General features: G+C 39.7%; 1 protein-coding gene across 2 annotated transcripts in view; it reads right to left on the bottom strand.

Moving 5' to 3' along the window:
• The window catches only part of FKTN (fukutin), a 42902-nt gene that overhangs the window by 6405 nt on the left and 13077 nt on the right, over positions 1 to 23420 (bottom strand). Inside the window, exons 4-9 of one of the 2 annotated variants that reach the window (XM_081103600.1) lie at positions 19226 to 19429; positions 15268 to 15545; positions 14465 to 14597; positions 11536 to 11665; positions 6130 to 6263; positions 4058 to 4185 (exon numbers count right to left, since the gene is read on the bottom strand). In XM_081103600.1, the coding sequence (XP_080959726.1) occupies positions 4058 to 4185; positions 6130 to 6263; positions 11536 to 11665; positions 14465 to 14597; positions 15268 to 15545; positions 19226 to 19429 (1007 nt within the window). Of the gene's footprint in view, positions 1 to 3396; positions 4186 to 6129; positions 6264 to 11535; positions 11666 to 14464; positions 14598 to 15267; positions 15546 to 19225; positions 19430 to 23420 lie in introns of those variants that run through there. The other variant, XM_081103601.1, reaches the window with a different exon arrangement.

The following is a 23420-nucleotide window of genomic DNA, read 5'->3' as shown; positions in this document are numbered from 1 at the left end:
GCGGCATAGGTTAACGCCGGAGTTTGCTGCTTTGAACAACTACTTCAAAAGTGAAACTAAAAGACAGAACGGACATCACCCAAAACCACTGGAACTCTGGCTGAATGGAAGTCCTACAACTAGGAGGAAAGAGAAACGCATACGGACACTCAGAGGAGGCGCAGTGCTGAAGTCAAATTCTGAGGTGCGGAGTGCGCGGAGCGGGCTGGCGGCGGAGGGCGCGGTTGGCGTTTTCAATCGGGAGGGAGTCGCAGACTCTGAGCTCCAGATCCGGGCGAGTCTTTAGGGACCCAGACTCAAACGGGAGAAGCGGGACTGCCTGGCTTCGGTCAGAGCGAGTGCAGCTTTCTCTCCGAGCTTTGCAGCGGGTGCTGGGACTCAGAGAGGCAGAGCCCCTGGGGACAGGACTGAGAGCCGCCATCACTGCTCTCTCCGGCCCACCCTATTGATACTGTGCGACCCGCCCCGCCCAAGCCCTGCACAGAGGCATTTGCCGGATAGCCTCAGGCAAAGGCTAGATTAGCACCTCCCTAGAGGACAGAAGTTCTCTCACTGCTGACACAGCTGATTCTCATAGCCACTTGGCCTGGAGGTCAAACCCTCCCTGGAATTAGCTACAACAATCAAGATTTAACTATAAAACCACGAACAAAGACCACTAGGGGGTGCACCAAGGAAGCATAACAAAATGCGGAGACAAAGAAACAGGACAAAATTGTCAATGGAAGATCTAGAGTTCAGAACCACACTTCTAAGGTCTCTCAAGAACTGTTTAGAAGCCGCCGATAAACTTAATGAGATCTACAAGAAAACTAATGAGACCCTCGATGTTATATTGGGGAATCAACTAGAAATTAAGCATACACTGACTGAAATAAAGAATATTATACAGACTCCCGACAGCAGAACAGAGGAGCGCAAGAATCAAGTCAATGATTTGAAATGCGAGGAAGCAAAAAACACCCAACCGGAAAAGCAAAATGAAAAAAGAATCCAAAAATGCGAGGAGAGTGTAAGGAGCCTCTGGGACAGCTTCAGGCGTACCAACATCAGAATTATAGGGGTGCCAGAAGATGAGAGAGAGCAAGATATTAAAAACCTATTTGAATAAATAATGACAGAAAACTTCCCTCACCTGGTGAAAGAAATGGACTTACAGGTCCAAGAAGCGCGGAGAACCCCAAACAAAAGGAATCCAAAGAGGACCACACCAAGACACATCATAATTAAAATGCCAAGAGCAAAAGATAAAGAGAGAATCTTAAAAACAGCAAGAGAAAGAAACTCAGTTACCTACAAGGGAATACCCATACGACTGTCAGCTGATTTCTCAACAGAAACTTTGCAGGCCAGAAGGGAGTGGCAAGAAATATTCAAAGTGATGAATACCAAGAACCTACAACCAAGATTACTTTATCCAGCAAAGCTATCATTCAGAATTGAAGGTCAGATAAAGAGCTTCACAGATAAGGAAAAGCTAAAGGAGTTCATCACCACCAAATCAGGATTATATGAAATGCTGAAAGGTATCCTTTAAGAAGAGGAAGAGGAAGAAAAAGGTAAAGATACAAATTATGAACAACAAATATGCATCTATCAACAAGTGAATCTAAGAATCAAGTGAATAAATAATCCAATGAACAGAATGAACTGGTGATTATAATAGAATGAGGGACATAGAAAGGGAATGGACTGACTATTCTTGGGGGGGAAAGGGGTGTTGGAGATGCGGGAAGAGACTGGACAAAAATCGTGCACCTATGGATGAGGACAGTGGGTGGGGAGTGATTGCGGATGGTGGGGCGGGAACTGGGAGGAGGGGAGTTATGGGGGGAAAAAAGAGGAACAAATGTAATAATCTGAACAATAAAGATTTAATTAAAAAAATAAAAAATAAAAAATAAACCTAAAAAAAAAAAAAAAAAAAAAAAAAGAACTTACTCAGTATGAATGTGCTTATCAAAAAGAAAAATAAGTTTTTATCTATATACTAGAGGCCCAGTACATGAAATTTGTGCAAGGGGGCCTTCAGCCCGGCCTGCTCCCTCTTGGGACCGCTGGCTCCTAACTGTTCGCCTGCCTGCCTGCCTAATCTACCCTAACCACTCTGCCTGCCTGCCTGACTGATCACTTCTAACTACTCTGCCTGCCTGATCGCCTGTAACTGCTCATCTGCCTGCCTGATTGCCCTTAACCGCCTCTGCCTGCCTGTTCGCCCCTAACCACTTGCTTATCTGCCTGATCGCCCCTAACCACTCTGCCTGCCTGCCTGACCGCCCCTAACCACTCGCCTGCCTGCCTGATTGCCCCTAACCACCTCTGCATACCTGCCTCATTACCCCTAACTGCCTGTGCCTTGGCCCCTGCCGCAGCAGCTTTGTCCGGAAGGATGTCTGGAAGGTTGTTTGGCTGTGCAGTCTAATTAGCATATTACGCTTTTATTATTATAGAAGACATAAAAGCCTAAGTAACTGTTACGACAAAACGACTCATTACTATGACGCGCATTGACCACTAGGGGGCAAATGCTCAATGCAGGAGCTGCTCCCAGCCCGCAGGCCCCAATTGCCAACGGGGCCTGCTGCCAACCTTTTGGTCCTTTCCCGGCAGGCCCTGATCGCCTGATTGGGACTGGGCCCCCAGGCTGGGATGGAGTACTGGAGGTGGGTGGTGGTGGACATGGCCCCTTTCCCAGGGGGTCCGAGGGCTGGATCTCTCCTTGGGGCCGGTGGCCAACTTCCTGGGTCCTTCCCTCATTTCTTCCCCCTGCCCGGTAGGCCCCAATTGGCCCACTGCCCACCCACCTCAGTGGTGGCTGGCCCCTCTCCCTGGCCAGCAGGCCCCAATTGCCCGATCGAGGCCAGGCCCTGGACTGGGACGGGGAACCAGGGTGGGTGGCGGTGGACACAGGCAGCGAGGGAAGGAGGAGGTGGGGAACCTGATCAGCCCTGATTGCCAGACAGACCTAGGGACCCCACCTGTGCACGAATTTTGTGCACTGGACCTCTAGTAATACAGAAAAAGTTTCAAGAATATGCTCTGAGGTCAGTGTCAACTTGAGAATGCTTTATAACTTTGAGGGAAAAAAAAGGTTTGGATTATCTCAAACCTCCAGACCAAGATTAACTTTACATGAAGACTCCTTGCCTTCAAAAAGGACCCAGCAATTCCAGGAGGGTATGCCACCGTGCACAGGAGAAATGAGGCTGAGTGTGGATTCCCCTTCTGTGTTACAGAACATTCCCCACTGTGCCCAATGGTTCCATGTACTCAGTGATCCAAGCCGCAATCTCAGCTAGTTGGTGAGGTAAGTTTATGCCACTAATTAATATCATGACCGTCCAACTGCATTACTAAGGAGAGCACAGTTACTCTAAAGTTATTTCTGTCTTTTATCATCAAGGACTTTTTTCATGGCAGCATTAAAAATGTTTAAAATGCCAAACTAATATACTACATTCCTTCAGTTCTGAGATCTCTCCCCCACAAATTTTTCCATCTGTGACTCATGTGTCTTACGATTATAGTTAGTTTTTCCTTTCTTAGTAGCACATAAAATAATAGTGCATCTTACAATGTATATCATCTTACATTTGACAAAATATGGTAGCTGTTATGCCCAATGGGCATCTTTCAAGGATTAGCTCGCAGCCTCTGTTAAGGGCACAGATCAGAGCTTCCCCAGCACTCATGGCCTCATTCAATCCCAATTTCCTCACTTCTCCTTCACTTCATTATGATCTCCTCACTGACCTTTACCCATCCCCAACCAATTATCAAACTCCTACAGCTCTAACTGTCAATCCGTGTTCCTTGTTTTGGTTTTATCTGATAACTCAAGGGCTTCTAATCATAATGACTCTTTGAACTGACAAACCCAGGGATACTTCCTCCCACAGATGTCCTGATAGGTGGTTCTCACATCACAAACATAACTGGGTTCTAAGGGTAAGCTGAGAAAGTATTAGTTAATACCGGACCCTTGACAGAGTCTCCCCCACCCCCAACCTCTGAATATTTCTATAGCCCATTTTATAAGTACTTATCTGAATCATACTTAAATTTTTTTCCTGTTTTGGCCTGAGTGCCTCCATTCCACATATGGTCAGTCTCTTCATAGAAGAAAAAAATGTCAAGTTTTACATCATCTTTTCCCTGGAAAGATAGTTCCAAGCTGTCTTCTACCTAGAGGGAAGATGAAAACCTTCACAGACTGAAACAAAGGAAATAGATATCTTTTTAATTAAAAAGATGTTTTATATAGAGTATTGATTTTAAGATACATGTGTTTTCAAGTTGGAGCACCACTGAAATTGGGATGCATCAGTAGCACAGCATCATTTCATTTCTTTCTTAAATGCATATAAAATAATGGTGCTTCTTACAACTGATGACAACTCAGGGTAACGACTTAACAGTAGCTAAATTATCTCTGTGCAGAATTTCCTGTTCCTGAGCCCCTTTCTGACTAAAGAAAGAACTGAAGACAAATCACTCCCTTTAATAATCAACTATAAGGAAAGAAGTTTTTCATTACAATCAATAAATAAGTACTTGTTCTATTACAGAAATCCACATACATACCATATGTACATGAAAAACATAGATAAAAGTTAAAGGTACAAAGAATTTTGAGAGTATTTTCCTAAGAAATGTATCCTACAAATAATTATGTTCCTATTGGTCTTGGTGCCTCTGTCTGTTACAGAATCAATCACATAATTATTTATGCAATTTTTCTTCCAATTAGTGAACTTCTCAAAGGTAAGGACTATAACTTACTCATCTTATGTCCCAGGTGCTGACCACAGTGTCAAGCACAGAGTGAGGGTTGAGTAATGTCTGCTGAATGACAAGAGTTCTATTGCTTCGACTTTAATCACAGGAAACATTGTATTAAATTTTCTTAATAAACTAGAATGTTTATGATAAGGAAAGTAATTTTCTAGTGACTAAAATACGTCCTCTTTATTTCCTGGACAACACCATTCTGGGAACAAAAAACTAAATAGGAAGGTGATTGCAAGGGATCATAGGCTTAGGGCAGAAAAATCAAATTGTCCAGAAGATTTCATCTAAGCTGCAATGACCTATTCCTAACTGACCTGAGAAAATTGCTGTGACCTAGAGCAGATGAAATAAACAAGAAGTTCAAGTACTGTTTGAAATGAGTCTGTATTTCTAACCCTTAGCAATCAATGAAATGTTTCGTGTTGATAATGATATGATGCCAAAGTGAACATAAAATTAAATTACTCATGAGAGACAATATAACTTTAATAGGGTAGATGGGCTTCTTATTTTTTTATTTTTATTTTTTTTAAAATATATTTTATTGAATTTTTTACAGAGAGGAAGGTAGAGAGATAGTCAGAAACATCGATGAGAGAGAAACATCGATCAGCCGCCTCCTGCACATCCCCCACTGGGGATGCGCCCACAACCCAGGCACATGCCCCTGACTGGAATCGAACCTGGGACCCCTCAGTCCGCAGGCCGACGCTCCATCCACTGAGCCAAACCGGCCTCGGCTGGGCTTCTTATATTAATTGTTTATTACATGTTGTATTAACTATATATTATATTGTTGCCTAATATAATGGGAATACATGCATCTGCAAGAGTACAGTGGTGCCTTGACTTAGGAGTTTAATTCATTCCATGACGGAGCTCGTAACTCAAATTACTCGTATGTCAAATCAAAAAGTGAACGAGTGAGACACGTGATGCTGGGCTGATGTTGTGGCGTTCACTGTGACGTTTGCTGCGCCAACTAGCGGTGGGGTATCTGAAGCTGGCTCGTAACCTGAATTTTAGCTCGCAACTCAAAGCAAAAAATTGGCCGAGAGACGGCTCGTATCTCGAAAAACTCGTTAGTCGGGACACTTGTAATTCAAGGCCCCACTGTACAAGGTCTTTCTCTCATCATTGTTAACAGAAAGCCAGATTTCCTCGTTTTCCTTAGATAGTGCAGAGGTCACAAGTGGTCACAAGCTTCTGCTGCACTCATCCTGGCGAATACTGAGTGACAAAATGACACATGCAACGTTCTTAATCATTTCCGAGGTAATTCAAGTTTTACTTTTGAGACATGTTACTTATGAAGTAAAGCAGACTTTTATTACTGACCTTCCCGAATTTGTGTTTGAGTGGAAGTCCTGCATCCTGAAATGCTGAAATAATATTAGATTGGTAATCTTGTATAAAAATTCCTAGGTCAACATCTTTACTATAAGGAATAATACTGCACTGCCGATACCATCCTAAAAGTAAATAAAAAAAGAAAAATAAGAAAACTTAAAAAAACAACTGAGTTTAGAAAAAAATCAGTCATTATTATAATGAATGATCTTTGTAACAGGGAATTTTATTTCATAGGAGTAGACTTACGGTGCTTCACTAAAATTATTATTTTTAAAAAATATGTTTTGGTTGATTTTAGAGGGGGAGAGAGAGAGAGAGATATAGATGAAGGGAGAGAGAGAAAGAGAAACATTGATAAGAGAGAAACACTGATTGGCTACCTCCTGCACACTCCCTATTGGGTATTGAGACTGCAACCCAGGCATGTGCCCTGACTGGTCATTGAACCAGGTGACCTCTTGGTGCATGGGACAACACTCCACCAGCTAAGTCACATTGGCCAGGGCTTACTAAAATTATTTTTAAAAATTAAATCCTAAGATAAAGTATGTGGTTATAGGACCCACCTGCTGAAGAATCTACCTTCTCTCCCTACCTCCCTCCCTTCTTTCCTTTTACTAGTCTGAGCACTAAGCATCCTCAAAAACTTTCATAATGTATTTAAAATTATCTTTATTGTTGAAAGTATTACAGATGTCCCCTTTGTGTGTTTTTTTCCCATTGACCCCCTCCACTCTGTACCCGCACCTCCCAGGCCTTCACCATTCTATTGTCTGTGTCCATGGGTTATGCATACCTATAGATATAAAAGCCTAAGTGACTGAACGACTGATCACTATGACACGCACTGACCACCAGGGGCAGATGCTCAATGCAGGAGCACCCCCTGGTGGTCAGTGTGCTCCCACAACAGAAGTGCCGCTCAGCTGACCAATGGGTGCCAGATGCCAGGCTCATGGCTGGCAAGCACAGCTGCGGCGACGTGAGCCTCTCCCACCTCTGCAGCAGCACTACCAAGTGACAGCAGCAGCAGGAGCAGCGGGGCTGGGATGAACGGGAGCGGCGCGGCACCCAGGCCAGGCTCAAGCTCAGGCTCCTCCCCAGCTGCCTGCAGCTTCGCGCACTACTACATCCTTTGGGGGATGTCAGACTGCTGGTTTTGGCCCAATCCCCACAGGCCAGGGCCTGGATCAGGCCAAAACCAGCAGTCCGACATTCCCTGAGGGGTCCTGGATTGCAAGAGGGCTCAGGCCAGGCTGAGGGACCCCACCAGTGCACAAATCTGTGCACTGGGCCTCTAGTATGTATATAAATTCCCCGGTTAATTGCTCCCCTCCCACACCCCTATCACCGCCTTCCCTCTGAAATTCATTAGTCTGTTCCATGCTTCTATGTCTCTGGTTCAATTTTATTCATCAGTTTATTTTGTTCATTAGATTCCACATGTACTTTAATTTCTGAATAAACTATTAGCTTTAATAATTTTAACTGGGCTATCCATTTTAAAAAATTAAATTACTTTTGATAATGTTTAATCATAAACCTCTAATGATGAAGGCTGCCTTTAAGATATGCTAAAAAAATATAATTTAGCCCAGCTGGTGTGGCTAAGTGGTTGAGTGTTGACCTATAAACTAGGAGTTCAGAGTTTGATTCCCAGTCAAGACACATGCCTGGGTTTTGGGGTTGATCCCCAGTGTGGGGTATGCAGGAGGCAGCTGATCAATGATTCTCTCGTCACTGATGTTTCTGTCTCCCTCTCCCTTCCACTCTGAAATCAATAAAAATATATTTTAAAGAAAAAAATATATGTATATATGTACATATATACATAAAATTTAATTCTTTTGCTTAAATATCTCTTTACTGAACAGTTCGTAGAACTTAAGAGTTCTGAACAGCTCATGTCCAATGGATCATAAAAAAAGAAGAGCAGTATCAACCTCAATTTTCAGCATGTCCAAAGGTATTTATTATGTATCTATTTCTCAATCAGATGCTACAGTACTATTCTAAAAAACCCCAAAATTTATACCTTATATTGCTAAGGGTTTCTCAGTCTCCCCTATTATCCTTCGAAGCCTTCCATCCAAATTATTTAAAAAGTATATAAAGGCCTACGATTATCTTTGTAGGTATTGCCACTGGGCAATACTGTTTGGAATTCTAAACTTTCATTTTATTTTAACACCAGTGTTCCAATGCACAGATTCATGCACATTGAAAGGAAATTAATTAGAAAAAATATTTTAATATCGCTATTTGCCCTTTCTCTATAATAAAAGTGTCAACCAAATTCACAATCAACAATGACAGATAGAAACACTCACGTGTGATTGGCGCAGTGAGAGCTTTATATGTATCGCACATGTGGGAGTCAACTTAGCCTTTTATAGATATAGAATAAACTTCCTTAAGTAGACCTGCTTTCTGATTTAGCTAAATTTTTTCCAGCCCAGTGAAGCACCCCAACTTCTCTTTCAGGTAATTATCAGCAACACAGCAGTATATATCAACATGAAGCAGATTATTATTGTAGATCACGCAGGGAGAACAAAAGGTAAAATATTTAACTGCAGCAGTGTTTGACTATACTCTGTGCAATGAGAAAACCTGAAGTCATTTTCAAGGTCCACCATTTATTTCTTTTCAGTCGGGCCAAGTTTCTAAACTTTCTAAATCTCTGTTTTCTGGCTAATGAAAAGAAAATAGGATTCTACCAAGTCTCCTATCTATCTACTCTAGGACTTCTGTGAGGATCAAATGAGATGAGGCACGAGAAAACGCTTCACAAACATTTGGTTAAAGTGTAAAATGTTTGCACCTGGCTATAAAGCAAGTCATGTTCCTGGGCTGAAGAAACTTCAAGGAGGCTAGTTGCTAGGGAGAGGAAGCTGGGCATTGCTATGTGACGTCATTACCTGGCACCCACAGAAACTGTTTCTGGGCTGTGCTGTGCTGTGGGCTGCATTTTGTGCCATGGGGTCTTAGCAGCATTGGCTGTGATTTGGGGGGGTGTTGCTCCAGGGTGGTGGCAGGGCCTATGTCCCAGTTGGGGGAAGCTGAGTGTTGGTTTCTCGGCGCCAGTTCTGTGGTACTGTTTATTTTTATTATTTATTTATTTATTTAAATATTTTATTGATTTTTTACAGAGAGGAAGGGAGAGGGATAGACAGTTAGAAACATCGATGAGAGAGAAACATCGATCAGCTGCCTCCTGCACACCTCCTACAGGGGATGTGCGTGCAACCAAGGTATATTCCCTTGACTGGATCGAAACTGGGACCTTTCAGTCCTCAGGTCAACGCTCTATCCACTGAGCCAAACTGGTTAGGGCCCATTTATTTTTAAATGGCCAGTGTGTGTCATGGCAGCTCCTACATTGAGCGTCTGTCCCCTGGTGGTCAGTGCGTGTCATAGCTGCTGGTCAGAAGGACATTTAGCCTTTTAGATATATAGACTAGAGCCCAGTGCATGAAATTCATGCACCGGGCGGGCGGTGTCCCTCAGCCTGGCCTGCGTCCTCTCGCAATCCAGGACTCCTCGGGGGATGTTGGGCCTAAACTGGCAGTTGGACATCCCTCTCCCAATCCAGGACACTGCATACACCAGTGACCATATTTTGCTGTTGTATGGGCAGCTACATATTTTTGCCCTGATTATAAAAAGTAGTACATAACATGATCCTTCTGAGGCAGTAGTACCATTTCCCCCATCTTACGGGTGGAAAAACTGAAGCAGAGAGAAGTTAAGTAATTGGCTTGGTCACAGAGTTATAAGTGTCAGAATCAGGGCTGACCAAAAATGTGCAAGCCAGAGTCCATGCATGTCATCGCTGCATCATCCTGTTTTTTCAATGTTAGAGTGGCCTTTCCAGGTTTTAATTTTTAAATCTAAGAGACTGTTCCCAATATATAGGTAGGGTCCCTAGGCCTGGCCGGTGATCAGGGCCATCTGTGGGGCAACCACCAGGTGGGGCAATCGGAGGGCCCCCGCTGGCACCTGCCTTGGCTGGCAGCCTGGCACCGCCGGCTGGTTGGCCCTGCCCCCTGATCGACGCCGCTGGTCACCTCCCTCTCAGGGGGCAGACAATCAATGCAGGAGCTGCCCCCAACCGTGGTCAGTGCGTGTCATAGCGACCGGTCATTCCGCCGTTTGGTCAATTTGCATATTAGGGTTTTATTATATAGGATGGATCTTCAGAAGCCTAAAATGAGGGGAGGGGTCTCACTGTAGTTTAAGAAAAATGTACAATCCACATTTGTAAAAGAATCATAAACTATTAAAAATGGAAGGCTCTTAAATATAATCTAATCCAACTCCCTCATTTCATAAATAAAAAAACACCATGTGGCTAAAATCTCAAAACACACCATGACAAATAATTAAGGAGTATTTTTTATGACAATCAGTAAAACAACTTTGCTTCAAAAGTTAAACTTTAAAGCATATATCACATAAGTGTGTGAGATGTATTCCTTTTTGGCTTACTCTAGCTGTAAACTCCTTGTCGGGAAAAACCATGTGAATTTTCCACAAAGTCTAATAGACAGGCTAACCAAATATCCCAGTCTAGGCCTGTTGTCCAACATAATTATTAATGGGACTCCCTTTCACTCTCAAAGGTCTCTTGAATTAGAAAGAAATGATACGGAAATCCTATGGAAGCAGGAGCGAAATTAATTTTTGTACACATATAGTTATAATCAAGAAAGAACACAGTTATAACTAACTACAGTTATAAACAAGAGGGAATAAAAACAACAAAATTTACAATTCTAATAATGTGAAATTCCAAAGGAGTTTAATCCAATGCACAGTGGAAAGAGACCCAGGAATCTTTCTCAGATTCTAACAGCAACTTGCCTAAGGACTCTAGAAGCATCCACATTCCCCATCTCAGAATAATTAGAACATGGTAAGGCAGTGCTGTCCAACCAGTGATGCTACCGATGACCTGGAAAAGCTTGTGGAAGACCTTATGGCACTCCCTCCAGCCTTTCTCTCAGTAGCAACTTTTGGTGCAAGTAAGTTGTTTATATGATGTGTAAGTAAAGAAAATAAATAGTTTTTGTTTAAATGCAACAATAATCTTTGGGATAGAAATAATAAAATGCTAATGTAAGGCTTACCTGAGAATCAAGTATAGTCTATAGGTCCTGATATAAATTTTATACACATGAGTTATAATTTTTGTTAAACACACATATGGCCTTCCTAACTCACTTTTATGCTTCTGAAATTAATTTCTTTAAAGAAATCAATAAATTTTTATTCTATCTATAAATATGACACTTAAACTATCACTGATATTTTGCCATCTCAAGCAGTCATTCCTAAAGGGAAAGAGGACAAAATGACACAAAGACAAACATAAAGTAAGAATTTTACCTAGACAAGTCCCACTGCTCAGCCAGAACCGTACTCCCAATTTCTTTAATGTTTTGGCTGCAAGTTGCAACAATTCCTTTGCACTCTTCCGAAAGGCCACAGCTTCCACAGTGCTATCATCAAGGTACTGCTACAGATATAATAAATGGTCAGCTATTATTGCCATTTCTAAATTGCTAGAAACATTTCTGTGACATCCAAGTTAAATTTGAAAATTAGCCCCATATATTTTTCTATTATAAAAATGAAGTTTCAGAGTTCTCTGTTAGTCACACGTTTCTTTTATAAAATAACACTACAGAAGTAGCCCTAACAGGTTTGGCTCAGTGGATAGAGCGCCAGCCTGCGGACTGAAAGGTCCCAGGTTCGATTCTGGTCAAGGGCATGTACATTGGTTGTGGGCACATCCCCAGTTGGGGGTGTGCAGGAGGCAGCTGATGATGTTTCTAACTCTCTATCCCTCTCCCTTCCTCTCTGTAAAAAAATCAATAAAATATATTTTTAAAAAAATAGAAATTTCATGGGGGTGAAGCCAAGTGCTCAACTTGAATGTCAACAGCAATGGAACATATCAAAGTTGTGCAGCACGTGAGAGAATATAATGAGAAGAGCATAGCATCACATCTGTGTGATCCCAATAAAGCTTATAACCTGAATCTAACATGAGGAAGGACCAGACAAAACCCCAAATAAGGGACAATTTTTAAAACCCAAAAGTAACAAGGTCATGAAAGTCAAAAAAGGACTGTGAAACTGTCCCAGACCGGAGGAGACTAAAGAGACAAGGGAATTAAACACAACGTGATGCTAAACTGAGTCCTTTTGTTATAAAGGTTATTATTAGGTTGGAACAATGAGAAAAACTTGAGTGAGGATTAAATAATAATCTATATGTTAATTTCCCAACATTTATATTAATACCTATAAAGAATATTCTTGGTTTTAGGAAATACTAAATTATTTGAAGTTATGGGGGATATGGTCTACAACTTACTCCCAAACGGTTTAGGAAAAAAATTATCTGTATTATATTTGCAACTGTCCTAAAAGTTTGGGAATTATTATTTTTTAAAAAAAGTTTGGAGGCTGCTTTTATGAGATTTTTAGATTAGTTGCTTGTTTTACACAAGACATTGCATTTAAGACTGTTTGGCGCCATCAAGTGCTCAAAGTTATGTATGTTTGCTTCCATTTGAAAACAGACCCTCCTCGTCTTTTAATTATGGTTTTAACTTAAGAAATGATGAAGAATGAAACATCTGAGAGGGTAAAAAATTTAGAAAGTTATCCATCCCATCAGGCACTCTATATTAGCAATACCAATAGACTAGCAGAATCACAAGTCTGTTTTGAGGCAGTGAAGGACACATAACATGGTGAAGAATGGGTACAGAGTTCCACCTGGTCATGTTACAAATATCAACCTCCAGACAGCATTGCAGTTTTGCTATGTGATGGTATTTAAACATAAAAACTATGAGGCTGTGATAAACGGATCAGCCCTCTGAACATTGGTCATCTATACTTTTTGCTCAAATGCTGATTTTTCCCCTCAAAATCTCAAAAGAATGAAAATATGCAATTAAAAAATATGACACTATCCCTATGATTTCTCAATTGTTTGAAACACTTAACATTTTACACTGCCTTTCCACAAAGATCTACAAATGAGTCTGGGCAAATGCTTGCTAGGTAATGGAGTAGCTCTAATAAGTGTCCCTAAAAAAAAATCATTTAATTCAAATGAGCACATTCTTCTCCAGGCATTTTGCCATGATTGTACGATTTTTTTGTGTGTGTGTGCCAGGTACCATACTAGATACTGGGGCTATGAAGGTGAGTAAAATAAGATGTCTGCCATCGAGAAGCGCATATGATCTAGTAGGGGACAAGACAGACATTCACAATTCACTGTCATAATTAGTATGCCAGAGGTAGCTACCAGAACAAACTCCCTTAGTGCAGAAAGGGTGAACGGTCAAGTTCAAGCATCAGACCGCATCTCTTCTGCTTCTTGATACTACATTGGGCAGATATGATGGGCAGCACTTTAAGGAACAAGATTAGGAAGGCTCACTTGGGCCCTTAAGCCTAGGTCCTAGAGGTCAGCATAGCTGACCAGAAAAACCTCACATTTGCTGGTGCTGGGCATTTGACTAGTGATGATGTAGCTGGGACATTTTCCCATGCTGCTCCTGTGTCTGTGTACACACAAGGGAACCCCAGAAATAAAAAGCAGGTGGAAGAAGTAGGGTACCAAAATCCCACTGTGAATTTCACTGTTTTCCCATTATTTCTGTTTCATGTCATCTCTTAGAGCTGAACTTTCATGCCCTTCAAAATCATCTTTATATCCCCAGGGTCAGCAGAGTTCCTGGGAAATAGTCTTTCAATAAATGTTTACTGAGTTGAAAGCTAGGGCAGCAGAATAAAGTAAAGTTCAAAAGCACTTGGTCTTTGTGTAGCATTTATCTTAAAAAACCCTCATAAACACAGAAGTTTCATATTCAGTGTCAACCCTCTGAGAAAAACTGTATTTTCCATGAAATATTCTCTAAGATTTTTCCCTATGGTCCATCTTCTGCAGTAGCTTCCTCCTCGTTGGAGTGCTTCAAGAACAGAATACGCCATAAAGTTTACGGGCTGTCCTAACTGAAACCAGAGGCCAGTGCTAAACCTACCAACGTCTACCCAAGTAAATGAGGTCTCCATACATATCAAACCATATCAAATATTTTCTGAAGGTTAATGTTTAACCTACTTTTTAAAAAAATTAACAGAAAATAATCTAGAAGAAAATAGACGAATCAAAAAAATGTTTTCTACCCATTTTCCATAAGTCCCTTTATTCCCATCCCCACCCCCAGAACTCTTAAAAACAAGCACACTTCCTTTAATTTAAAAAGTATACTACTTGGTGATCTCTAACCTGAAAGAATGCCCGGGCTTCTTTATACCTACACTCAATAAACCTAGAGTGTGGTATTTCTTCTAGAAAGTGCATTGGATCTTTTGGAATGAGAACTTCTAGTCCATCAACAGTAATCTGTTGTAATTCTGGCCTGAAAAACAAAAGTTAAGATTTATTATAAGGATTTAACACAGAGTGAGTACCAGTAGCCTCCTCAAAATGTACAACGTAAGCAAAATAGCTAAAAATCAAGCATATTTTCTTCAATTACCTCAGATATCACTTTTTAAGATCTACTCTCTTAGCAACTTTTAAATATTCAATGCAGCAGTGTTATCTATAGTCACCTTGCTGTATGTATATTATCTCCCAAAACTTATTTCCCTCATAACTGGAAGTCTATTCCTTTTAACTACTTTTACTATGTAAGTTTGAAGTTTTGATAACTAGAATCATAAGGTTTGCATTCTTTTATGCCTTGCTTCTTCCACTCAACAATGCAGGATTCATCTATGTTGTTGCACAGAGCACTAGTACATTCGTTTCTCTGCTCTATAATACTACTGGTTGTATGAATATAGATTGATTTGTTTGGGGGCATTAAGAAGAATGTTGCTATGAACATATTTATACATATATTTCCTGGTGCATTTGTGCGTTAGCTTCTTCCTGCCTGTTGAATATTAACATTTCAAAACTGACTTATGTGAACCACTTATTAGATGCAATTACTAAATGTATAAAAGAAAAAAAAAAGTAAAGTAATAATTCATTCCTGGACGATATAGGTTTCACATTTCCCCTTCAGACCCTGAATTTACCTGTCAAAAGCTCCTGGATAACGACCAAACTGTAACTTCCGAAAAGGAACAAACTTCTTGTCGATGTTTCTTTTCAGGCGCAGATGGCCATGCCAGAGGTAGTTGCCACTCCTCTCGTGAAAGACCACCACGTGAATGGCGTGCGTGGCCAGTTTACAGATGTAGTGCAGGGGGATTTCAGTTCCAGAAAGTGAGTCTATCCCATCCAGCCGGGGATCTTTGCTCTCGATCTTCAGGCACTGAAATCCCATGTTTTCAGCTATCCGAAACCAACCTTCCTAAAACCAAAGAAACATCAAGCATGAATATTTAAAACCAAGTACTAGCAGCAAAACTAAAATGATTTATACTGAATTAAGCCATACATATTTTTGTGCTAATCTGTTCTTTGCCAGAAGATTTGAAAATGAGGGTGGTGAGGGGAAGGAGACAGTGGGAGAAAAAAGAAAAGTAAGAAGAGAGAAACTAAGTAGCTTGGCAGACATGTTCAAAGACTCTCTTTATGGCCCTAACCGGTTTGGCTCAGTGGATACAGTGTCAGCCTGGGGACTGAAGGGTCCCCGGTTCGATTCCGGTCAAGGGCATGTACCTTGGTTGCAGGCACATCCCCAGTTGGGGGTGTGCAGGAGGCAGCTGATCGATGTTTCTCTCTCATCGATGTTTCTAACTCTCTATCCTTCTCCCTTCCTCTCTGTAAAAAAATCAATAAAATATATTAAAAAAAAAGACTCTCTTTATGAAAAAAAATATAAAATTTTTCCTTGAAATGAGAATGCTCATTTTACTGGTTTCTGATTAGTATCTATAAAATAAATGTTAGAATAGCACTTAAACTAGTAATTCTCAATTTAACTTCTAATAACCTTTATCTTTAAACATACTTGAGAAAAGTAGTACTTTCATCCCATAGTTTATATCCTAACACCTTACACAGCTACTATAAAAGAAGGCCATTATAATGCAAATTAATAGAAAATAGACTAAGACATACTATAAAACAAAGTGCATTTTCCAACGTCATTAGTTACTAAGGCCCGGTGCACAAATTCGTGCACCGGTGGGGTCCCTTAGCCTGGTCTGTGCCCTCTTGCAATCTGGGACCCCTCGGGGGATGTTGGAGAGCCAGTTTTGGCTCGATTCCTGCAGGCCAGGCCGAGGGACCCCACTGGTGCATGAATCCGTGCACCAGGCCTCTAGTATGCATATAAGATCTTTGGTTAATCTCTTCCTGCCCTCCCCACTCCCCCTTTCCCTCTGAGATTCATCAATCTGTTCCATGTTTCCATGCCTGTGTGTTAAGCATCTTCCCCCTGATGGTCAGTGCGCGTCACAGTGACTGGTCGAATGGTTGGACACTTAGCATATTAGGTTTTTATTATATAGGATAACATAAATCTCACAAGACAAGGCTAATGGAGATGGTAGATTCTTAGTCCTAATCTCAATACCAGTGCTATAGATGATTAAACAGTGTTAATGATGAAGAACACCTTACATTTGAATAGAATTTATAATATTCAAGGAACTTTTATAAACATTATTGCATTTATTTATGACATCAATCATCTAAAGTAAGTAGCAGAGGTATTATAAAGAAGCAGACTCACAGAACTCTGAAAAAAAAAAACACACCAAAATTAATAATACCAGCATTTATGTATTATCCAACCAAATCCAAGGTTCATTTACTCTGTAGCACTACCTTGCTAGTCTATATTTATACAATGTGTACAAAGCTCATTCACAATAATTATCTCATCCGAGGCCCACAAAACGATGTGAGGTCAGCAAGGAAGATGTTTTGCCTCCTCTACAGTTAAGGAAAAAGAGTTCTAAGTGATAATACCAGACATTAAAGTTATTAAATGGTGGAGCTGTGTCAGGAAGTTTGCATGTTTCAAGAGGACTGTATTCACATCACTTATCACCTTTGCACATTGTCATTTGGATTATATGTAGCCTCATCTATACTCTTGTAACACACAAATCCCTATCATAGTACTAACTATAGTTTTTAAAACTATTTGTTTAAACTCCATTAACAGACCAAGTTCCCCAACCATAGCAATCAACAGAGTGGCTAGTACCCAGCAGGTGCTCAATAAATATTTGTTGTTGTTTATGTTATTAAATGAAAGTGATAATTTTAGTAGAATGCTAACTAGTACCGTAACAACTGTCTTCTCCTTTCTAGATATAGAGCTAATTTGTGTTCTGGCCAAAGGAATGTGGATGGATGTGGACACACCACTTCCAGGCCTGGCTTTACAATATCCCGTAAGTTCTTCCATGTGTTCCCTGTTCCAACAGCATGTAGGAAAGCAGAGAACTCCAAGGTGGAAAAGCCACACAAAGGAAACAGCATGGATCTCTAAGTCACTGCTCAGAGGAAAGGTGTCCAGGAATTTCCCTGACCAAGAATAACTCATAACTTAAATATGTAATATTAAAAAACAGAAGCATAAACATTTCATTTATAAATGAGAAGGTAAAGTAGACAGGTGAAAGCGCCTGGTTCTAGGAGTGTGAATAACGGCTGAGGAGAGAAGAGGCAGATATCACTCTTGGTTATCATGAGCTTCCCATTACTATCTGGTTTTTTTAAACATAGCTCTAGCATAATTGTGATTAAGAACTAAAAATTACATTTAAAATACCATGTCCTAAATTTTATAAGTTTAAATATTTTCAAAATATAGAGTTGAAAATAAATAAAACTCTTAGACCACTGTGAGGCACACACACACAAAGAAAATATAGAGTTGAGAGGAAAGGAAAAACAAGAACTGTAAGCTGGAAATAAGTCAAGGTTCATTTTCTCGAGGCCCTGGGTAAGAGTGTGGGCTTCTCCTGCTTTCCTGGACCACATCGCCACCCTGGAGGTAGCTCACCTGTTACAGGTCACACAACGGAACAGATTCCACTGCACAATTAGTGCACATGCCGTCATGGGTGGCTGACTAACTAGTTGAGTTCATTTAATCTGATGCTAATTTTTGCATTCTTACTTGAAGAACTCCTCAGAATAAAAATTACTAAAGCTGGGAAGTTAGACAGTTAGAAGTATTCAAAATAAAGAAGCAAAGTCTTGGCATGTTTGAGATTTTTTTTCTTTTTACTGTGTGACTTTACATGTAAGTTTGAATTTCTGGACACATCTAAGAAGCACCCCACTTGAGTATCAAACAAGTACTATGCATTTACAAAGTGGAAAGAATGGTGCTATAGGTTAGGGATACCACCTTCACATACACCTCGTGTGGCAGATACTAACAATTCATCACCAAAACCCTTCCTACTTGCCAGCTTACACTGATGGGAAGGCTGAAAACCTGGCTTTTTAGCCTCCTTCACAACAAGGAGACATATGAATATATAGTAGTTCTGGGCCGAGAGCCATAAATAGTTCACCAGAAGCTTCTGAGAAAATTTTTACTTCTAAAGATGGACAGTATCACCATCCCTTGCTGTTACCTTCCGGCCTTGAACTTGAACCTGGTGCCTCAGAGCTAGGACAGCTGTCCCGTGAAGGTGAGAGAAAGGAAGAATGAACTTCAGTGATGCAAGGCCTGATGCCAGCGGCCACCAACAGCCACCAACCTTTATACAAGAAAAATAAATTCCCTATTCACTTAAGCTATTATTTTTTATATTTTTTTAATTTCAATTACCATTGATATTCAGTATTATATGAGTTTCAGGTGGCCAGCATAGTGGTTAGACATTTATGTAACTTATGAAGTGATCCCTTGATAAGTCTATACCCCCCTGACACCACACACAGTTATTAAAATATTATTGACTATATTTCTATGCTTAAGCTGTTATTCTCTTATTACTTACAGCTGGAAATATTCCTAACACAATTTATAAAAAGCTTTAAACATTTTTTTAATGTTTTACATTTATCATATTATTTTGTAAAGACATTCCATTATCTGAAAGCAAATCATCTTACCTCATTCTTCCACAGGTGATACTGTAGAGCAAAGGCAGTAAAGTCTCTTGGAACACAGAAAAAGTTGCATTCTGAAGTGGAGCCATGAGAAGTATTTTTTACTTGTTCCAAGTTTTTATTAATCAATTCCAGAATCAAAGGATCAATAAGGAACACGGGTACATTTTGGCTCGATGTTAGCATAATAAACTTTTTAACTGCACGCTGTTTGAGAGGAAAAAAATCTCCTTAATTCTACTAAACCAATAAAATAATCTAATTTCTTATTAAATTGTATTCATTGATTTTAAAAGTACATATAGAATGTTTTCTCAGTAGACACCATCCTTATTAATTAAAATAATAATAATACACAGTTTCTATAGTCTATTAAGGAAGATGAACAGATATTTATAAAGCAAAATAAAATACATGCAATATTTTATAAGGTACAGAACAGTAAGCTACTAATTAATTGTAAACAAAAGGGTAAGAAAATCTTTATAGAGAAAGTGGTATCAGAGATGAAACTTCAAGCTTACACATTTTTCTCTTGGTATTATTAGCTAAATCTTTTCAAGCAAAAGTGGAAGATAAGATACCATATCTGTCAACCTTTTAAAAACAAAAAATCAATTGTATGTGCATACTGCTTAATAATCTTTCTAAACAAATACCTCAATTAAAATATATTGTCAACTTGACCATCCCCATATACAATTCAACTTTCTAATTATTCTGCAATATTTTTAGACATTTTTGTGCTGGGTAGTAAGGAGTCCTCTGCTGAAAAAAATAAATTTTAAAATTAGAATAGAAACAGACTAAATCACACTGAGTACCTAAGAGGAGCAAACAGTAGCAAACAGTAAATACTCAGAGTAAATAATACCTAAGAGTAGCAAAAATAAATAGAATAAAGGGTGTGTACATTATAGCTTAAAAGCTTACTTCAGTGCAAGCAATTATGATCTCAAAGAAATGTATGCCCTTCAAAAAAGAAAGAAAATTATAGACCGCCAGCCTTCATGAACATAGATACAAAAATACTTAACAAGACATTGAAAATCAATTCCAGTCGTTTTTTTTAAAAAGACGAAAAAAAAAAAAAAAGTAAATATCATGACCAAGTAGAATTTATACCAGGAAAAAAAGACAGCATTTGAAAATCAGTTAATGAAACTCATCATATCAACAGAATAAAGGGAGAAAAATCTATAAGAATTTTAATACAGAAAAAGTATTTGACAAAATTCAATACCTATTAACAATTAAGAACTCCCAGCAAATCAGGAATAGAACACTTCCTTAATCTGATGAAAGGTATGAACCAAAAATCTATTATTGAGTTGTAGAAGTTCTTTATTTATCATTGATACTAGTTTTTTGTCCAATATGTTTTGCAAAAATTTTCTAGCCTTTAGCACATCTATTCATTTTCTTAATGCTGTCTTTTGATAAGAAGTTTTAAATGTTGATAGTCTGATTTATTTTTTCTTTTTCTTTTTGGTTCTTGCTTTTTGTGCTTTACACTAGGAGAATAAAAGAGAAAAAAATGGTTTTGAAAGAAAGATGATGAGATGACAGACACTAGTACAAATAAAGTGCTTAATAAATGTTTGTTGAATGAATCTCTTTCAGCTTGGTGTTAAATACAAACATGATGAACACATATATGGCTTCATTATGATTATTAATATAAATGTAGATTAGAGCAGGCTCAAAGAGAGATTCACCTTCAAAATCCAACTTCCAGGTTGCTATCAATGAAATCACCAATGCTCCTTGGAAACAGATGTCCAATGAACTCTAAATCCAATTAATTCTAAATCAACATGACTATTATCATCTGGCCTTCAGTATTCAGTTTGTTTACAAGAAAGAAAAATGTCTTGTTGAAAACAAGACACTAGGATAGCCTGCCTATTCATCTGCCAGTATATACAATTTTATCAGAACCTGAGTGGTTTGGTGGGACTTGTTCTTAGTGAAAGGCTAGGTTCTAATAATTCATTCTAGAATTTTATAAGGGCTCAGTATTATACTTATTGATCAGATTTCAATAAGTACCTTTTATTCCTTCTAAAATATTAGAATAAAAGTATTTCAGTACTTCTTTCCCTGTGATTTTGCAACTATTATAAAGAGTGATTTTTAGTACTCTGAGCTGCTCTCATGTATCTTGAAGTAAACCCTTTTTTTAAAAATCCATTATTTTCTTCCACCTCAAGAATAATTCCCTGAATGAAAAGGATGGGGCTGCCCTATTTTTTCCTGTTATGTTAAGCTTTAAATGATTCACAAATCCCATTAAAAAATATATCAGTGAATTTGCACCTCTGCTGACTGCTTTATATACCAAAGGTTTCGGAAATGTTGGTTAATCCGGACAGAGTAAAAGCTTCTATCTCACTGATGCTATTTCAGCTTTAAAACATTTTCTAAACATGCTCTTTCAATTTACATATGAGGACTCTTAATAAATGGCAAACCTGGAAAGTACATATAACCAAAGTATCATCATACTTTAGAATGTTAAAATTTATGATAGAGAATCCCCATTATCTTCAGATGGGTATATTTCCCAGCTGCTAAATACAGAATTCCAAATTTCAACACATTATTTCACTCACAGGACAATAAACCTGGTCCAAGTATATTATATATGTGTTTTTCTCAATGGTGGAATGCACAAAATGCCCCTTTTTATTTCCTCTGCTAGAGTCTTTACAACTGTGACTGGGGACCATGCACTCCAAGTGTACCATACTTCCCTTTCCCTCAGACTAGCCTAAGTACATAGAGCAAAACATCTGCTATGTTCAATAACTAAAAGTTCACATTGAAATATCTACCTATGGTGTCAGGTGGGTGCTACACTTATCAGGGGGGTCACTTTGTAAGTTTACTATAATATTGAATGTGAACTGTAACTGAAATATTGTTTTTAATGTTTTAAAGTTCACACTAATACTTCTAGGCTTGATAGCTGAGGAACCCAATAATAGAATATTTCAGTCTTTACCCTTGAAACAGTTCAAATCCAATTGGTGCCACCAATGACCTAAAATTATCACTAATACTTTACTGCTGCTGGTGACTTGAAAGCCTACTTCTAAGCTACAGCTTTTCATGTTTCTGGTTAAACAGAAGCCAAAGACTGAGAAATATCTGGTCATATCCAAAATGTATACTAACAGGATTGCCAGGAGCCGGTCCATGCTTGCTGTTTCAAGGGACCTGGCATATATGGCATACTGTTCTTAATATGTTTGCTCACCTTCTTGGCACTATGTGTTTTAACCAAGGTCTCCTCTCTGAGAAAGGTTGTTTCCCCAGGTAGGGATTTTCCCCTGAAGTTAGGGAGGGAATAAAACCTCTTAACTAAGTGCCAGGCGGGTAATTAATCACTTTAACTACGAACAATCATGCTTAAGCTACATAATCTTTACTCCCTGGAATGGAGATAAGAAACGCCCTAACCTTTGGAATAGAGATTGATAGGATTGGAATCAACTGGTATAAATACAGATGTAACAACACAGAACTGAGAAGCCAGAACCTACACACAGAACTTAGAAGACAGAACTTAGAAGACAGAACCTAGAGAAGAACCTAGAGACAGAACATGGTGAAAGAACCTGGACAGAACCTGGCAACCGAACCTGGCTGGAGAACCTAGCGAGGGAACATGGCTACTGAACCTGGCTGGAGAACCTGGACAGAACCTGGCTGGAGAACCTAGCAAGAGACCATGGACACAGAACCTGGCTGGAGATCCTAAGCAGAACCTCTCTGGAGATCGAGACCAGAACTTGGCTGGAGATCCTGGCTAGGCTGCTGATCAACTGAACGCTGTCTCCGTGTCATTCCTTCTTCGCCGACTCCATCCACACCTTTGGGGACCCCTGGACCTGTTGGGGTTGGACCCCAGCATCTGGCGCCCAAACAGGGACCCCTAGGTAAGCGCCCCGCACTCGGGATGGATAGGACTCCACCGTAGGAAGAGGGTGGATAGTCTTCGCCGACTCCGTCCACACCTTTGGGAACCCCTGGAACAGGATTCCCCTAGGTAAGCCCCCCCCCCATTGAGAACCCCCACATTCGGGACGGATAGGACTCCACCAGGGTACTTCAGACCCCCCTATAGAGGATAAGTAGGGTAAGAAGGTGGATAGTACAGAACTTAGATTGAGAAGATGTGCCATACTGAGTC

This window comes from Myotis nattereri, assembly GCF_964212035.1.
Source record: "Myotis nattereri genome assembly, chromosome: 12".
In the NCBI taxonomy this organism is placed as follows: domain Eukaryota; kingdom Metazoa; phylum Chordata; class Mammalia; order Chiroptera; family Vespertilionidae; genus Myotis; species Myotis nattereri.
Note: the sequence above shows the minus strand (reverse complement) of the source record. Positions and strands in the feature narration are given on the sequence as shown.